Below are 19,706 nucleotides of genomic sequence, written 5' to 3'. Positions count from 1 at the left end.
TCAAGAGAAACTGAGGTCTTGTTCTGCACTTTATAGGTTAAGAAAAATGAACCAATTTTACCAAAGATCATTGTTCTGTGGCAGCCACGATCTCAGAAGCAGATCAGGCAGAAGATGTCTCTCAGGTGCCGAGGACATTAGGTGGGCTGCTCTTAGTCTGGCCCCTGCCCTTCGACCTGTCTGGCAAGGGTGACCCTACCAGGAGCGCGAGCTCCAGCCAGCATAGCTCTCGGGGTCCTAACGGGGCACGCAAACCTCCTCACCACGGTAAGGTAGCAGTCCACGAGGAGGTGGATCCCTTCATCACTTCCCACAGAAGAACATGTGAAGAGGGTCAGTTTAAATTATCCGGGATGTGGCGTTTAGGGTCATTGTGGCGTTCTGGACTATATAACATTTCAAGTTTTTCATATAGTTTGATTTCATCAATAAAACCCTTGGATCATTTTCTGTGAAGTGAGTGTAAAGACTCCCATAGATCTAGCAACTTGGCTTCCCATTGACCATTCAATTTGATAATTATATTCCGGAATTGGAGGGGGGGGGGGGAGGAAAGCGCATTTCCCGATTGACTAGGTGACAGATTTCAAGTCAAGTGTGTCGATTACACATGCTGCAAGATGTCAGACCGTCGTGGTCGATCGGGTGCGTAGCAGTAAACATGAGTGATATTGGGATGATTTGCATCACATTTGTAGTGTACACACACATGATTATATAATGATTTGTATGTGTAGTACAGCTAAGAAACAAACATTAGGAGCAGAGCCATGAGTCTAATATGGTTTCCAGTACAGGAAGAGTAAAGAAACTCCAGTTATTTATGCAAAAGAGCCACTGAGCTCCATGACTTTCAAAGTTGCAGAGAGCTCTGTCTTCTGAAGCTTATCAGAAGTCGAACTGTATTTCTTTTCTCCTGCAGAGGACAGTTCAAAAGTTCACTAGCCTGCTCTGTTAAATCATTTATAATGCTGAGTAGTGTGTAAACTGCAAATATTAGATAATGATGCAATGTTATAAAAACCTATATAACTGAACATAAAAATATGAGAATATTTTCTTTGCTACTAATATTCTAGTAATTATCAATACTACACAACCAATTCATTATATCAATTTTTTTATTGCTTCAGTGTCTCTTTAAGGGGAGTGCAACAGCTGAAAAGGAGGGATGACGCCCTCTATACAGTATTCAAAGAAAAGAGCTGGCACATCCAAAGTTTAATCTTTATTGGTTGCATGTAGAAAGAATATGGCCAAGGTTTCAGAGCCACGCAAGGCCCTTTATCAAGGCAATGTTTGCTCAGAAGCAGAGATCTGTCTGCCGCTGTACAAAAGTTCCTGCAGAGGAAGTGAGAGTCTGGCTCCTCTAGACACTCGCAGAGAGCGATGTGTATTCATCTGGGATCACCAGAAGCCTACAGGAACTTATGTACAGCGGCAGACAGATCTCCGCCTCCGAGCAAACATTGCCTTGATAAAGGGGTCCTATGTGGCTCAGAAACATTGGCCATATTCTTTTACAAGGAACCAATAAAGATTAAACTTTGGATGTGCCAGCCCTTTTCTTTGTAAATATCGGGATGAGCGACGAAACGCCAGGCGCTGTTCCCCCAGTTTATAAACGTGTGCTTTATACATTACTTGTTCTGTGTCGCAGTGCCTGGCTTCTGAATTCGCCACTCTTCCATTAGCAATATTCACGTCGCCGGCACATAGCTCACAGTGCGTGTTAAAAGGGAACCAGAGATGAAGCACCCCCATGTGTTTTACCATATATATCAATGGGAACATGACAGTAAACGCCTACCCTGCTCTGTTTCATTCCTCTCTGCTACATCTGCCTGTTATCAGCCCTGATAAAAATCCGACTGAGCACTCAGTCTAGATTTCCCCAGAGTGATTATAGCTGAGTCAGTCTTCTGTGATGTCTTTTCAAGCCTGCCCCCTTGTGGCTCTAATTTCCTGCTATTTATCCTTGAAGCAGCAAAGCAGAGCCACAAGGGGGGCAGACTTGGGCTTGGGGGAGGAAAAAAAAAAAAAAAAAAAAACCACGACATCACAGAAAACGGACTCAGCTATAATCATTCAGGTAAAAGCTAGACTGAATACTCAGTCAGGGATTCTTATCAGAGCTGATAACAGGCAGACTTAGCAGAGAAGAATGAAACAGAGAGCAGGGTAGGTGTTTACTGTCATGTTCCCATTGATATATTGTAAGATACAGGGGTGCTTTGTCTCTGGTTCCCTTTAAAAGGGATACTGAAAGGGGGGGGGGGGGGGGGGGGTGTCAGGAGAAAATGAGTGGAACTTACCCGGGGGGGGGGGGGGGGTTTCTAATGGTCCCCCACAGACATCCTGTGCCCCGCGCAGCCACTCGCCGATGCACCGCCCACCGCAGACATCCTGTGCCCGTGCAGCCACTCACCGATGCTCCAGCCCCGCCTCCAGTTCACTTCTGGAATTTCAGACTTTAAAGTCTGAAAACCACTGCACCTGCGTTGCTGTGTCCTCGATCCGCTGATGTCACCAGGAGCGTACTGCGCAGGCACAGACCATACTGGGCTTGCACAGTACGCTCCTGGTGACATCAGCAGGACCAAGGACATGGCAATGCAGGCACAGTGGTTTTCAGACTTTAAAGTCTGAAATTGCAGAAGTGAACTGGAGGCGGGGCCGGAGCATCGGTGAGTGGCTGCACGGGCACAGGATGTCTGCGGTGGGCGGAGCATCAGCGAGTGGCTGCGCGGCACAGGATGTCTGTGGGGGACCATTAGAAGCCCCGGGTAAGTTTAACTCATTTTCCCCATAACCCCCCCTACAGTATCCCTTTAAGTCGCACACGCGCCACAGCAGCAGTGTTTAGAGCTAATGGAAGAGAGCGGGTTAGGAAGACTGACAGACATCACGACACAGGACAGGTAATATATAACTGCACACATATACATTTATACACTACGGGAACATCGGCCAGGTGGTGGATGCGGCCCTTCCTGAGCGCTTTCAGCATGAAATTGATTGGGCATCAGCATGTGGTGTATGGACAGCTGACAAATGTATCTCTAATCAGATTTGATCAGAGTGAGATGTGTCTCTTGTTTGATAATCGTCTGATGTATTGAAACCTTAAAGGACCACTATTGCGAAAATCATAAAAATTTAAAAAACACATGTAAACACTCTGGAAGAAAAACTTCTGTATAAAATGAGCCGTAAATTACTTTTCTCGTATGTTACTGTCACTTACAGAAGGTAGTAGAAATCCAACAGAACCGACAGGTTTTCAACTATTCCATCACCTCATAGGAGATTCTCAGGGTTTTATTTATTTCAAAAGCACTTAGGCCTCATTCACAACTAAATTCAAAAATGCAAACGTTTTGCGTACACACACGCACTTTTCTAAGCTTTTGCGTAGCACACTCTTTTGTAAGCGCTTTTCCAGAGCGGTTTTGTAATTCACTCCCTGACGCAAGTCAGGAAGTGAACTCTTTGACCCAGAAAATAATAAATACAATGTATTTATGCAAAACACACCTCACGCAAATCACTGCACAAAGCGATTTTGTGAGCGTTTTGCATTTCTCATATACCTTCCACTGAGGGGGAAAAAAAAAAAAAAACGCCTAAAAAAAGACAAAAAACAACCAACACCACCACCACCAAAAAAAAAAAAAAAAAAAAAAAAAAAAGCTACAGGCTGTGCTTTGCTGAGCGGATCACAATGAACTGCTCAGCTGTGAACTCTTATAGGGAATCATTGCATGCGTTCTAGAGCGATTTTGAAAATCGCCTGCGCAAAAAAAAAAAAAAAAAAAAAAAAAAACACCCTTAAGCTGGCCACTAACGGTCCAACGGTCTAGCGAAAATCGTTCACTACACCATCAACTAACCAATCTTTGCTTCCTATCACGACACCAAGAAAATCCAAATTTTTGTTCAACGAAAATTCATTCGGGCGACATTTTTTTCACTTGTTCATAATCGACTGTGGCCACCAATAGAGATTATTTACAACCAATCCGATTCTACTACCTACTATAAGTGACAGCAACATAGGAGACAAGTAATTTATGGCTCATTTTACTCTGTGAAAAATTGTATCATTTTAAATGCGTTGTAAACCTAAAAAGTACGTTTTCTTTCCAATGGTGGTTTTTTAACCACCCTGGAGGTAATGACGAGCCTGGCTCGTCCAGCAGAAACATGCTGAAAGTGGTAATGACGAGCTGGGCTCGTCAATACTGCCAGGGAGATTTCCTGTTTCTCTGCAACCGCCGGCTCCACTTTTCCCTCATCAGAGGGATTCCCCAGAGTGGCTGGATGCCTGTCAGCACGCTATGGGTAGCGATCTGTGCTACCCCCAGCGTGCAGAACTAGCATCCAGCCACTCTGGGGAATCCCTGTGCAGCCGGCGGGCAGAGAAAGTGCGTGCGGGAAGTGATTCCCCCTCCTATGTGGGCTGGTGGCCGGGTGTCTCCCTTCTGCGCAGGGGGGGGGGGGGGGGGGGGGGGAGATCCCCCTTCTATGCGGGCTGGTGGCCAGGTGTCTCCCCTTCTGCGCGGGGGGGGGGGGGGGGGGGGGGGGGGGGAAGAGTGCCTTCTATGCGGGCTGTTCGGGGACTCCCCTTTTGTGTGGGGGGTCCCCTTCTGTGCGGGCTGGCTGGGGTGGCTCTTCCCTCTTCCTCCCTCGTCACCAAGCCTCGTACTGTAGTTACACAGAACCGAGACTTCAGTGATGGAGGAGGAGGGTGCCAATCACGGCCGGCGCAGGAGACAGCCCTCGGGTGAGTAGTGTAGGGCTGGATACCGGGAGGATAGGAGATCAGGAGGGGGGGGTACGGGGGGGACGCACGTGGGATCCGGAGGGAGGAAGAGGGAAGAGCCACCCCCAGCCAGCCCGCACAGAAGAGGACCCCCCCCCACACACAGAAGGGGGAGTCCTCGAACAGCCCGCATAGAAGGGGGATCTCCCCCCCCCCCCCTGCGCAGAAGGGAGACACCCGGCCACCAGCCCGCATAGAAGGGGGATCTCCCCCCCCCTGCACAGAAGGGAGACACCCGGCCACCAGCCCGCATAGAAGGGGGATCTCCCCCCCCCCCCCCCCCCTGCACAGAAGGGAGACACCCGGCCACCAGCCCACATAGAAGGGGGGATCTTCCCCCCCCCCCCCCACCCTGCGCAGAAGGGAGACACCCGGCCACCAGCCCGCATGGAAGGGAGATCTCCCCCCCACCCCCCCCCCACCCCCGCGCAGAAGGGAGACACCCGGGCCACCAGCCCGCATGGAAGGGGGATCTCCCCCCCCCACCCCGCGCAGAAGGGAGACACCCGGCCACCAGCCCGCATAGAAGGGGATCTCCCCCCCCTGCGCAGAAGGGAGATACCCGGCCACCAGCCCACATAGAAGGGGAATTCCCCCCCCCTGCGCAGAAAGGAGACACCCGGCCACCAGCCCGCATAGAAGGGGGATCTCCCCCCCCCCCCCCCCACGCAGAAGGGGGAATCCCCGACCAGCCACCAGCCCACAAGGAAGAGGGATCCCCCCCCTCCCCTGCACAGAAGCCGCCGCAGGAGACAGACCTCGGGTTAGTAAATCGGGGCTGGAGGAGACTGGGGGGTGGGGGATCGGGGGGGGCACCTGGCTACCTATACATCTGGCTAAATAACTGGCTACCTATACATCTGGTAAAACATCTGGCTACCTTTACTTCTGGCTAAATATCTGCCTACCTATACATTTGGTAAAATATCTGCCTACCTATACATCTGGCAAAACTATACACCTGGCTACACATCTGGGTCTTATATTCACCATTGGCGTGCTGATCCCTCGTTGCGTACCTCGGATAGCTTCCCCGGTGACAGTGTCATCAACATCTCACAGTAAACACTTTTTTTTAGTTTAATTCAATACAATAACCTGTATTGAATTCAATATTTAAAAAAAAAATGTTTGCAAAAAAAAAAAAAAAAAAAAGTTGACAATTATTGGAAATTAATTGAACCACTTTTTGCACGGAAATCCTGGGGAAATACAACGCCAGGGAGGCTACGGCAGTGTCCTTGTCTGCTACAAAACATGCTTTTAGACATGGTAAAGTTGCTTACCATCATTTGTAAGGCTATCTAGACTCTCGAGGAGAAGACATTCTCCCATCAGTTCTGTTAGTTCAAGGTCTGCTCACTGGATTCCAAATTCTGGCTATTGGCTATTGCAGCTTCATAGCTTGTGTGTGGGAAATACAATGGGCATAAGCCTAAATTAGTTTGTCTAGGTACCAAGCTAATCTCACCATCAGTAATGTCTAAAGGTGCGTACACACGCACTACAAAAGGCAACGACGGGTCCGCCAGACTCTCCCTCTGAGCGGGTCGTTCAGAAACAGTCTTATCAGTCCGCCGACAGCACGTACACACGTGCTACTGTCTGCTAAAAGACCGCCCAGATGGAGGGTCCGGCGGTTGCCTTTTGTAGTGCGTGTGTACGCACCTCAAGTCGACCTCTCAATCTTTTTACCCTGGAGGAAAAATCTATTAACCCTTCGCACTCTCGCATGCAAAATGTTCAAACAAATGCATTCACAGATTCACTCATCCAGGCACCACTGTTATCCCTACAGCTAAGTTAAAAGCCGGGGTCTTCGTTCACAGAAGAATGCATACTTATGCTTAGTCACCTATACTGCGCAGAAGTACCCAGGTAAACATAGGTGTCCTAACTCTGGCCCTGTAACATGCATAGTGCAGACATGCAAACATTCATTGCATCAAACCTATCAATGGATTAGGAGCACACATCCTGACGTCCTCTCCTGGGACAGACAGCGCATCTTACCAATCGCACAAGGGAGCTAACGTTACGTATCCATGTGCACCATGCACATACACCAGCATAAGCTGTGTGCATGCTGACAAACACATACAGGGGAAGGAGGGAGTGCACTGAATTAGACCCTAGCCACAGGGGGCAGTAACAAGAAGAAAAAAAAAAAAAAAAACAAACAGGCACATCACCTCTAGTTAGGACATTAAATAAGTCATTCATGAAAGGGATGTGTTGTGTTTTTTTTTCTTGTTAGTTACCCTGGAGGAACCCTGCAAACAATTTTTAAATCTCAAGGAATCCCTGCATTTTGCAGGAGGCGTGGTCTTTAAAAATAGGTGAGACTGTTAATTTCACCAACTCCTATTATACTGCCACTCATACTGTGCTCATAATTTATTCTGACCCCCAATTTAGTGCTTTTTACAGTACCCCTATTATACTTCCGCCACGATGGGGGGGGGGGGGGGGGGGGATGCCAAAGAACCCCTGCAGAGTCCTCAAGGAACTCTGGTTGAGAAAGCCTGGTCCAAGTATTACTGAGCTGTCAGACTAGAAGTCATTGTGCAACACTGGAAACTAAAACAGAAAGAGGTCATTTCACATTGCTGAATAATGGAGCACTCTTGTTTAGAAATCTTGTCACATGATCATCTGCCAATCACTGAGACCACCCAGCACATTACCACCTCCCATACGCAGCTCCAGGACTTCTCTAGAGCCATCCCTACTCTGTGGAACTCCCTTTCAACCACTCCTACGCACCCTTCGCCATTAGGCTCACCCCCTTCTTCAAGCAAGCACCCCAAACACACCTGTTCAACCCCATTAGCAGCTTTAAAAGGAATACTCATTTGAGATAAGTACACTGCTTTTGTCCTCAGCCGAATGCATAGCTCCTTGTGCTGTACATTCTTGGGATGCTTTGAGGTCTCTCTGCTAGCAAAAAAAAAAAAAACCTATAGAGAGCAGAAGTCCTCGGTTATTGCCTCACACTGCCCCCTAGTGACAAGTGGCCATAAATACACATTAAAGCTGTACTATAAGGAGCAATGAAATTAACACAAGAGCACTTGCAAGCCTCAAAATAAATCGGCTGCTAAAGGGTTAATGGATACGCCCAGGCAAATAAAACAAAAATCCACTTACCTGGGGCTTCCTCCTGGCAGCCGTCCTGTGCCCTCGCCGCAACTCCCGGTCTCCTCCGCAGCAGATGCCGACTGAGCTAGGTCGTAGTCTTCTGCTCTCCACCTCACGGGTCACATGGTCGCGCTGACATCATCAGGACTGTACTGCACAGGCGTCAGCACGACCCGCGTGGTGGAGCGCAGAAGAAGCCGGCCCGGCGAGGTCGGCATCTGCAGCGGAAACCGGGAGCCACCAGAGCTGCGGCGAGGGCACAGGACGGCTGCCAGGGGCTGGAGGAAGCCCTAGTTAAGTGAATTTTTGTTTTTAATTTGCCTGGACGTATCCTTTAACCACTTGCCCTCCCCCGGGACGAGTAACTACGTCCCCGCAAAATGCCACAGCTCTGCAGGGAAGTCGCTACTACGTCTCTCCCCACCGCGCGTTGCCTCTCCCCCCCCCCCCTGCTGCGCGTTCCTGTCCCCCCCCCCACCTGCTGCGCACTGCCACCCCACCTTCCCCGTTACCGCCGATCGGTAGCTGCTAGATCAATGAATGGGAGCACATTGCCATTCACTGATCTCAATCACTGAGCATCCAAAAAATTAGAGCCACCCCTTATTTGAAAGTAAACCAGTCCAACAGAGATGTAACAACACAGAATTGCTTATATAAGAACGCCCATCGAATAAGGACAAAGGGGGCAGAGGTAATACCCCTCCTCTTGTCTGCACCTTGTCCATCCAACTTGCCGCCCCTTTCCGCACAGTTGCCTCCCATTCACGATTGCTACTGATAATAGAATGTGAGTGTATTCAATGCGCAAGTACTAGGCCTGTGTACTAGGCCCATTATTTTTACTGGAGTTCCTAAGAACAACTGGAGTGAGATGGATATGGAGGCTGCCCCATTTCCTTTTAAGCAATACCAGTTGCCTGGCTGTCCTGCTGATCCTCTGCCTCTAATAATTTTAGCCATAGCCCCTGAACAAGCATGCAGCAGATCAGGTGTTTCTGACAATGTCAGATCTGACAAGATTAGCTGCATGCTTGTTGCTGGTTTTATTCTGACACTACTGCAGTCAAATAGATCAGCAGGGCTGCCAGGTAACCAGCATTCTTTAAAAGGAAATAAATATGGCAGCCTTCATATTATTCTTGCTTAATTAGTGGATCCGAGAAACTTTTACTCATTGCATAATTGTGTTCCTTGCATATAGTTTACAGAGCATTCCTCAAGCTAAATACTTTGTTTTGTTTTGTTTTAATACTCTAGTTCCCTATAAACTAAACAAGCCTCGCCCACAGCATCTCCAGAGTGCCTTGGCACTCTAAGCCTTAGTAGCAAGGGCTTATGGGAGCTCAGTCTGGGCAGGAGGAGGAAGAGGTGGAACTAACCAGAGATTTCAGAGGCAGAGGGGAGTGAAGTTTCCACAGTCTGAGGGCTGGAGATGCAGACCAGCTTGCCTGTGTGTAAAGTGACAAACAGACTGTTAGGTGGGACATAAGGTTCATTTGTGCAAGTTTGGATTACCGGTACTTTAGCAGCGGAAGGCACCGGGGCTGTCTATCGGGATTTACAGCTTCAGGTGTGCAAGAGTGGATTGCTGGCAATTTTAGCTGTGCTAGGATTGCTATGTGGCAGACGCCAGGCTGTTTATTTGGATTTACTGATTCAGTGGTGCAAGCGCGGATTACCGGTACTGAAAGAGAAACTCCAACCAAGAACTGAACTTCATCCCAATCCATAGCCGATACCCCCCTTTACATGAGAAATCTATTCCTTTTCACAGACCATCAGGGGGCGCTGTATGGCTGATATTGTGGTGAAACCCCTCCCACAAGAAACTGAGGACCGTAGTACTCCTGGCAGTTTCCTGTCTGTAATCCTCATTGCATTGTGGGAAATAGCTGTTTACAGCTGTTTCCAACTACCAAAGAAGCATGCAGCAGCTACATCACATGCCAACAGTAAAAATGTCACCATGTAATGTCAAAATATAAATCAGGGATTTAAAAGATTTTACAATGGGCAAACTGACAATCATTTATACATAATAATTGTAAAAATGAAGCACTTTATTATTTTCACTGGAGTTCCTCTTTAAGCTGCAAGCCACGGGCATTTCTACGTTGGGGGGGGGGGGGGGGGGGCACCAGGCCATATATACAGACCATAAGAAGCACTGAGTTTTTTTTCCCCCACACTTTTGGTCCGAAAAATACGGTAGTTAGTTTTTCATCTCGGATCCGCTTTAAGAAAAGGAGGTTTATTTCACAGGGTTATCTTTAGATTTAGTAGTACTTTAACATCCTTGGCGGTTCAATTTTTCCGCCAAGGAGGCTGCATTGCACTTAAAAAAAAAAAAAAAAAAATTGTTTCATGTAGCTACCTGAGTGGTAGCTACATAAAACACCACTAGAGGGCGCATGTGTCCCTCTAGTCCGATCGCCGCCGGCCACAAAAAGTAAAAAGGAGATCGCGTATAGAACACGATCTCCTGTTTGGCTTCTCCTGTCGCCATGGCGACGATCGGAATGATGTCATGGACGTCAGCCGACGTCCGACCCATCCCTTTGCGCTGCCCGGGACTGATTGGTCCGGGCTACGCAGGGCTCTGGCAGGGGGGCCCCCCCTCTACCGCCGCTGCGTGCGGAGGATCGCCGCAGAGCTGCGGCGATCGAGCTGGACGCGCAGCTAGCAAAGTGCTGGCTGCGCGTACAGCAATTTATAGGACAGGAATCGCCCCACCAGGGGCTGAGATATCTTCCGCGGCGGCTTACCCCGAGCTCAGCCCCGGGGTTACCGCTAAGGAGGTTAAGCAAATCAAAGCACAGATTTAGTTTCATGTGATTAAAAGACAACTATTAAAGAAACGGTTATTGTGTAAACCCCACATACCTATAGAGCTATTAGACAGTAGTAGAAGGCTTTTCAGAAGTCTCATCACAGCCTGTGTGAAGGAAATGCCTTATCAGGTCCCTGCTTCATGAGTCAGTGTCAATACCTGGACTGTACCATGTAGATAGGTGCCACTTCCCTGTCATTTATCAGAGGAATGATAGAGGCCTTGTTCACATCCTGACATCCCTTTAGAAAGTACGCTTGTTATACAGCCTCTGCTCAATCTGAATCTGTCCATTAGTCTTCCTTAACATTTTATTTAATTGCCACAGCTTAGAAGAACTTACAGGAGACCTTATACATGCATGCTTAGGCGATTTCCCCCCTAGCTCCTCTGCATCTTCAAACAGGAACCTAAATGGTTAAACGACGGAAGGGCTCCAGGGAAAACCTCTATTGTTTTCTCTTTGCCTGGCGGGTACAAAAGCTTGTTCTACCCAAGAAGTCTTCACAACCTATCAAAATCCATTCTGCGGGACTAGCAGGAGATGGGGCTGTTTCTATTGGCTCTGCTCCTGTCAGTCATAGCTCTCTCTGCACACAGTCTCCACACCGTTTACGTCACACCTGAGGTGCCGGTAATATATCTGGACTTACTGCATGTTGTAATTGACATATAGTGACATGTGTTGAGGTAATTACTGCACAAGTCAGTAATTTACCTCACTGCTTGGTAATGTCAGCTTCCCATGCCATAACAGCCTTTATGAATTTACATTTTCCTAAGTACTCAGTAAAGTCAGCTGTTTTCTGCATTACTGAATGCGGTAATGCTTTATGAATCGAGGCCAATGTCTCCTCTGACTTTTGAAGACATTTCAGTCACATGATTACAGCCAGTAAGGACGGTTTCTGTATGCTGGAAGTGCTGGGCACAGTCCTCCATAAATTCATATTTTCATGTTTTATGTGAAGAAAATATGAAAATACAAAAATACTTTGTATTGCTATTTGCTAGTAATTCCTAGAAATATATGTGGCATTTAGAATTTGAGTCATCTTTGATAGCGGTCCTTTAAAGGGAACCTTAACTGAGAGTGATATGGATGTTTCCTGTTAATCAATACCAGTTGCCTGGCAGCTGATCTCTGTGGCTGCAATAGTGGCTGAATCACACCCTGAAACAAGCATGCAGCTAATCCAGACTTCAGTCAGAGCACCTGATCTGCATGCTTGTTCAGGGGCTGTGGCTAAAAGTATTAGAGACACAGGATCAGCAGGCAATTCAGACAACTGGCATTTTAAAAAGGAAAAATCCATATCCTTCTCAGTTTAGGTTCCCTTTAAATTTCCTTAGCAATACTAGTGGGCGGGTTGAGAGATATTTGCAAAAACAACCACGGGTAGAGGACCACTTTAAACCAGCTAATCAAAGTTTCAGTCAAGGTACCATGAGGCACCTCTGCTCCCCATTTCTTTATTGAATGTATAAAGGCACAATGCAGCAATAACACAAGTGTTTCATACACACAAGTCCTCTATACAAGCCTTTAAAAACCACAACTGTTAGCAATGAGCCTAAAGCAAGACTGAAAATCACATGACTGCAGGCAGACAAGCCGAGCCTAGAGCAGCACAGAAGATCACATGACTGCAGGCAGACAAGCCGAGCCTAGAGCAGCACAGAAGATCACATGACTGCAGGCAGACAAGCCGAGCCTAGAGCAAGACAGAAGCCGATCAGTCAGGTCTCTGCTGTGGTTTGCACGCCAGACTCTTACTTTGGTTTTGCCTTGATGTATTCTTCCGTGTCCGTATCCTCGTCATCAGAATACCAGTGATCGCCTCTGCCGCCGGCCAGGAGACCTCGGGATGCCAGGAGCCCGGCTGCGTTCCCGTAACCAGTATACTTCAGCAAGCTGTCCACTGGAAGATATGGCGGGAAAAGCAGGTTAGTATAGGCAGCTAGACATGAACAATCAGGTGCCAAGTTTGACTGGCATGCAAATGTTATGCAGATTTAAAATCAGGCTAATCAAATGCACTTCCTTTAAGGGCGGCCCCCCCCCCCCCCCCAATTTTACTGACCCAATTTAAAACTGAACACAATTTGCATGCCAGCCAAAATTAGCATCTCTGACTGCTTTACAAAACAGACACACAGACACTTTTTATAACTATTTACAGAAGTTGGTCACTACAATGGTTGGGAGACCAAACCATCTCTAGATCCCACCGCATTCGCCAACTACCACCCTGTGTCACTTCTCCCATTTGCATCTAAAATTACTTGACCGCCATATACATGCTGAACTAAACCAAATCTGCAGGATTGAGGGGGAGAAAGGAAAGGAATCCAGCCACCTGTCCACGGCCCACAGTTTGCCCAGCACTGCTCTAACCACTCCACAGAAACCGCTCTTACTAAAGTAACCAACGATCTTTTTACAGCTATATCCAAAGGCCATTATTCCATACTGATTTTTGATCGGTCATCAGCATTTTATACCACTGACCACACTTTTGTCCTACAAATACTTTCATCTGTAGGCGGAAAGGACCTTGCTCTCTCCTGAATATCTTGTGATCTCTGAAAGGTCTTTCACAGTCTTACTCAGATTAGACCTCCTCTCCACATCCTTTGTTGGTAGGGGTACCTCAAGGCTCTGTCCTTGGTCCCCTCCTCTTTTCCATCTAAACACATGGCCTTGGAAACTCAACTCATCTGGTTTTCAATACCACTTATATGCAGATTATACACAACTGTACCTCTCGGCCGCAGACCTGAACCTCCTCACACGTGTTCCCGACTGCCTGTCTACTATATCCTCTTTCATGATCTCTCACTTACTTAAGATGAGTAAAACAGAACAACCAAGGGGGAAAAAAAAAAAAAAAACAAAAAAAAAAAAACAAAAAAAAAACCACACAACTCACCACACTTACCTGGGGCTTCCTCCAGCCCGTGACAGCCATCCTGTGCCCTCGCTGCAGCTCTGCAGGGTCCCGGTCTTCTCCGCTGCAGAGGCTGACCTCGCCCGCAGGTGCAGAAGTACCGTCCTGACGATGTCAGCCGGACCACGTGACCTGCGCCGTGGAGCGCAGAAGAGGCCAACCCGGAACCGGACCTGACGAGGTCGGCATCTGCAGCGGAGGAGACCGGGAGCCTCCGGAGTTGCTGCAAAGGCACAGGACGACTGCCACGGGCTGGAGGAAGCCCCAGGTAAGTGGATTTTTTTTTTGCTTGGACACTTACTTTAAGCAGAAGAGCTCACCGAACAACTTTCACTTACCACTGTGAAAAATAGCCGGTCTTTTGGTAGCGTCACTGAAGTTAGTGTAGAGACACAGTTCCATTACATACCTCTATCATTACATTTCAGCGACATGGAAAATACAATGATGCACTCTGGTCTTACTGGAATCGTATCTCAACTATATGGTATATTTATTTCGCATCCTTCTAAAGTCCCTAATAGAACTCTTACAGCTTGGAATGTGGATTTCCCGGATCTATCCTCTAAGGATTGGGAGGGAATAGTTGCAGATTTTCTAAAAATTCCAGTAGCAGCTAAACAAACTGAGTGCACTAAAATATTTATACAGGGTGTACTACACCCCTCAAAGACTATCTCGGATGGGAATGAATGTTGACGGCGCATGCTGGAGATGCAAAACAGAGAAGGCGGGAGTTTTTCATATCTTTTGGGAATGGGGGGGGGGGGGGGGGAGGGATTAAGCAATTTTGGTCACAGATACATGACATATTAGCAGAAATAGTTGGCCCACAGGTTCCTTTCACAGCCATTGCTATGCTACTTAATCATTTTGGGGACACCACTCAGTGATTAAAAAAAAAAAAAAAAAAAAAAAAAAAAAGTATCTGGCAATTTTTTTTTTTTTTTTTTTTTTTTTTTTTTTTTTTTTTAATTTTTTTTTAACGCCAGGAGAGCAATAGCCCTTGTGTGGAAAAAAACAGAAGCACCTTCCATCACGGAATTCAAATCCTCTGTAAACTTTGATTTACCAAACTACAAAAATGTAGATCAAAACCGGGGTTCTGTTAGAAAAAAAAAAAAAAAATTTGATACTGATATTTGATTTGACAATCAGCCTCTTCATGATAATTGGAAATGTGCTATGTCTGTCATCAGTATACTGTGGGGTGGGAGGACTGCCTTGTGGGAGGGGGGGGGGGGGAATGGGAGTTACTTGTACTGTACAATGTTGTGTACATGTTAAAAATACATGAAAAATTTTAATAAAATGCTTTTTCAAAAAATTTTTTAAAAAAGTTAGTGTAGAACACCTCCATGGTATACTGAGATATACAGTATGCACAGCAATTACCTCTCTCTTTACAGAGTACGAAGAGGAACTCCGCTGCAATCTGTTTAACACCCAAGTCCACATGGGTCATCAGCCGCACCAGTTTGTTCCGTAGCGTCGTCCCAATTTCTGGCCGACTGCTTACATCTGTTAACGGTGGCAGCACCTAAAATGTATGATGAAAACCCAAAACTAAAGCACAAATTGTACTCTGAGAAGCTCCATTACGAAAATACTGTTCTGTTTGCTACTTAACTAGGACCTCTTCCATACTACAGGCTCTGGTCACTGCAGCCTCGTGCCTCTCCGACCACACGGGCAGTCTGGAAAACTAGCGTTGGAGCAATGATAGCTTATGGCTGAGACGTTCAAGCCCCTCGCTTACTAGCAGAACCTTCACCGAATCCCCAGCCTCCCATCCACCGCCTAGCTTCTAAGTTGTAGACTATAGTAAAGTCACCTCTTGTCTGGCTCAACAGTGTGGACAGTGAGGCACTAGGCCACAGTGAACCCCTCTATCCAAGCAACCCTAGTAGAAGGTCCAGAGTATAGACATACCACAGTATAGGCTTCCCTCGGTTTAGGCCAGTATCTACTTTTTCACTCAAGCTTTGGCGCAGGTACTCTGTTGCATCAGAAAAGACTCTAGATTTAAAGACAAATCATCACCCAGATGCTATGTGCGAGTAGACAACTACTTCTTCGGAGGGAATGTCACAAGAGAATTACAAACAAATAATAGCTACAACTAACCTACATTTCAATTTGGAAGCCAAGTTGAAGTCAAGACTCTTTTGTAAACCAATAGTTTCTCAAACCATCTCCTAAACATGGTATAGTAATCTTATGCCTGGAACCTACTACTAAGGGCTCGTTTCCACCATAGAGAATCCGCATGCGGCGACGAGATGCGGATTCGCTTGTTACACTGAAGTGGCCGGGGCTGTTTCCACATGTGCGGCGTGCGGGAGCGATTTGGCGGCGGGCCAAATCTGCACGACGGGACCCACAGAATTCGCCTGCGTCGGGAATCCGTGCGAATCGCCGCTAATGTATTTAATAGTAAAAACGCATGCGTTTGTTACATGCGTTTTTACCCGCGATTTTGCACCTTTTTCAATGTTATTTTGCCCTGGCAGTGTCATGGTTAATTTCGCATGGCACCCTGCCATGCGAAATCGCACGCGAAATCGCGGGTAAAAATGCATGCGGAAATGCATCCGCATGCGTTTTTACAAGCGTCGGAATGCCGGCGAAATCGCGTCGCAACAGTGGAAACGAGCCCAAAGAGTTATCGCAATCGTGAGTGTTTTGTAAGCTAATTTCATGAGCATTTTCTGGCAATTTTGGTAGAGATTTTAAAGTGTAAGCCTTTTTGCCAGCAATTGTATAGCGATTTGCGTTTTTAATTCGGATTGTAAAAAAAAAAAAAAAAAAAAAAAAAAAAAAAATTTAATTGAAAGGACCAGTGTGCAGTAATTTAAAAACGCTAGCAATTTGCTCTGTATAGCAATTACGCAAGCTTTTATTTACATTGTGCAAACGCTAAAAAAAATGCTGCATGTCCTGAGTTTTGATAATTGCAATCGTTCCAGTGGAATTTGGCCCATCCATTAACATTAGCTGAGCGCTTAAGGAAACAAAAAAAAAACATAACAAAAAAAACATCGCTCTAGTGGGTTCCAGTCCTTACTTGCGTCATATAGGAGGTCATACAGACCTCTTTCTGCTTTCTTGTATTGGGTTGATGATTACATTCTAATCTTTATATAATGTTTCAAAGCACAGCAATGTTTGTTACTTGTAATAAAAATGTTCAATAAGAATAATGTTCAATAAGAATGCATTGAAATCAAGATCCCAGCCTACAGTCCATTCACAAAATGTCAGACGGATCTCATCCATCCAGAGCGGAAGAACTTACCACTTTCTTGATGTATTTCCGTATATTCCGGTGCGTTCTGCAGCATCCTGTGAGCAAGCTGAGGACTGGGGTGAGGCCCTCTCTGTAGCTCCCTCCCTGAGAAGAGACAATAAGAATAAACACCCTGATAACAGGCAGTCTGCAGATCAGACAGGACATACAGTCATCGCAGCAGAACCTTCATTACAAGTGGTGGCTGCTGGCAGGATTCCCATCTCCAGAATGGCCAACTAACAATTTCTAGGCAGACTTATTGCATCTTAAAGAGAACCCGAGGTGTGTTTAAAGAATGTTATCTGCATACAGAGGCTGGATCTGCCTATACAGCCAAGCCTCTGTTGCTATCCCAAACCCCACTAAGGTCCCCCTGCAATGCCTCATAAATCACAGCCGTGCTGTGAGGCTGTGTTTACATCTGTAGTGTCAGTCTCACCTGCTCCCCCGCCTCCTGCATAGCTCCGGTCCCTGCCCCAGTCCCTTCCCTCCAATCAGCAGGGAGGGAAGGGATGCAGGCGCGGACTGCAGTTCTGCAGGAGGAGGGGAGAGCAGCAGACTGACACTATAGAGATAAACACAGCCAGCTCTGACAAGCTGTTTGTCAGCAGCGTGGCTGTGATTTATGAGGGATTGCAGAGTGCAGGGGGACCTTAGGAGGGTTTGGGATAGCAACAGAGGCTAGGCTGTATAGGCAGATCCAGCCTCTGTATGCAGATAATATTCTTCAAACCCACCTCGGGTTCTCTTTAACCTCCCTGGCGGTTTATTTATTTTGCCAGGGAGGCTGCAATGTGGTTTTTTTTTTTTATTAAAAAAAAAAAAATATTTCATGCAGCCAACTGAAAGTTGGCTGCATGAAAGCCCACTAGAGGGTGCTCCTGATCCGTACTTGCGATCGCCTCCAGCAATCGAAAGTAACAAGATAGGCCGCAATGAGGTTTCGCTTTCCTCGTCGCCATGGCGACGAGCGGAGTGACGTCATGGACGTCAGTCGACGTCCTGACGTCAGAGCCGCTCGATCCAGCCCTGTTTGTTCCGGCTGCGCTGGGCTCGGGCGGCTGGGGGGACCCTCTTTCGCCGCTGCACGCGGCGGATCGCCGTGGAGCGGCGGCGATCAGGCAGCACACGCGGCTGGCAAAGTGCCAGCTGCGTGTGCTGCTTTTTTCAGAACTAAAATCGGCCCAGCAGGGCCTGAGCGGCGACCTCCGGCGGCATACCCCGAGCTCAGCTCGGGATTACCGCCAAGGAGGTTAAAGAGAACCTGAATTGAAAATAAAAAGTCAAAAATAACCACACAGGTAATACTTACCTCCTGTGTAGTCTGCTCATCAATCTTTCTCCTCTCCTGCGTCCCATTTGTCCACTGTGATCAATGGAATTCTCCGTCCTCCATTTTGAAAGTGGCCATTACCCCATAACAGCTTCCTGGTCAGCACACTGTTAAACTGTAATATCACCCACTTGAGCCATATGGAAACACGGACATTACCTTGCACATTCAGTTGTAACTAACCGCAGCTGAAATATAACTGACAGCAACTGGTATATTTCAGTTTTGACAAAATCTTGTCAGAACTGGAAGGGATCACTGTAAGAAGAAAATGGTGAGCTTCTGAGAGGAACTGACGGTGAGGTTAGTATGCAATATTCATGTGTTTACATCATGTGTTTATTTTAAATATTTTTACTCAGTTCAGGTTCCCTTTAAAGTTTTTTTTTTTGTTTTTTTGTTTTTTTTAACAAAACACACAACCCTGATGCTTTGATGAGAGATCCAGATGGTCTTGGCTGAGCCCCCTTTTTCTCCTCGGCCATATGCCTCAAAGCTACTCCCTTAGTGCGCTGTTCCTCCTCCCACCACCTCCATAGCAACGGAACAAGTTGCTAGCCTCTAGGCTAGCAACACATCTTTACAGAACCCAGACACTGAAACTGGCTGAACTTCTTAGGAGGAGAAGTGGAACTAGTAGTGCATCAAGGAGGTCACACAGTCACCTATAGAACGGCCAATGACAGGATGAAATAGGTCTGTCCTTAAAGGGGAACTGAAGAGGTATATGGAGGCTGCCATGTTCATTTCCTTGTAAGCAATACCAGTTGCCTGGCAGCCCTGCTGATCCTCTGCCTCTAATACTATTAGCCATAGCCCCTGAACAAGCATGCAGCAGATCAGGTGTTTCAGACTTTAAAGTCAGATCTGACAAGATTAGCTGCATGCTTGTTTCTGGTGTTATTCAGATACTACTGCAGAAAAATAGATCAGCAGGGCTGCCAGGCAACTGGTATTGATTAAAAGGAAATATGGCAGCCTCCGTATACCTCTTACTTCAGTTCCCCTTTAAAGGAAACCGAAGGGGCCATGAGATAAGACATGTATACACATCAGTGGCAAGACTACAAAGAACTCTGCGGTGTTCCTTTTTTCTTTCTCTGCCTGAATGAGTCAAACATCAGGAATGCAAGTAAAACTAGTTCATAGTAATATATCCATGACCTGCCTATTCATAAATAAATCTATTATTTTAGTAATAAGGGCTTGCAATTACTTCCTGTCCCCTCAGAGGGGCTCACAATCTAGTCCCTACTATAGGTATGTATGTATGTATGTATGTATGTATGTATGTATGTATGTATGTATGTATGTATGTATGTATGTATGTA

At 46.8% G+C, this 19,706-nt stretch overlaps 1 protein-coding gene across 1 annotated transcript in view; it reads right to left on the bottom strand.

The window, feature by feature from the left end:
• The window catches only part of RIC8B (RIC8 guanine nucleotide exchange factor B), a 62,131-nt gene that overhangs the window by 14,393 nt on the left and 28,032 nt on the right, over positions 1–19,706 (bottom strand). The window contains 3 exon segments of the mRNA XM_068278324.1: positions 12,577–12,721; positions 15,146–15,290; positions 17,049–17,144. Of these exon segments, the coding sequence (XP_068134425.1) occupies positions 12,577–12,721; positions 15,146–15,290; positions 17,049–17,144 (386 nt within the window).

This window comes from Hyperolius riggenbachi, chromosome 3 (assembly GCF_040937935.1).
Source record: "Hyperolius riggenbachi isolate aHypRig1 chromosome 3, aHypRig1.pri, whole genome shotgun sequence".
NCBI classification, from domain to species: domain Eukaryota; kingdom Metazoa; phylum Chordata; class Amphibia; order Anura; family Hyperoliidae; genus Hyperolius; species Hyperolius riggenbachi.
This window is presented reverse-complemented; position numbering and strand designations above follow the sequence as displayed.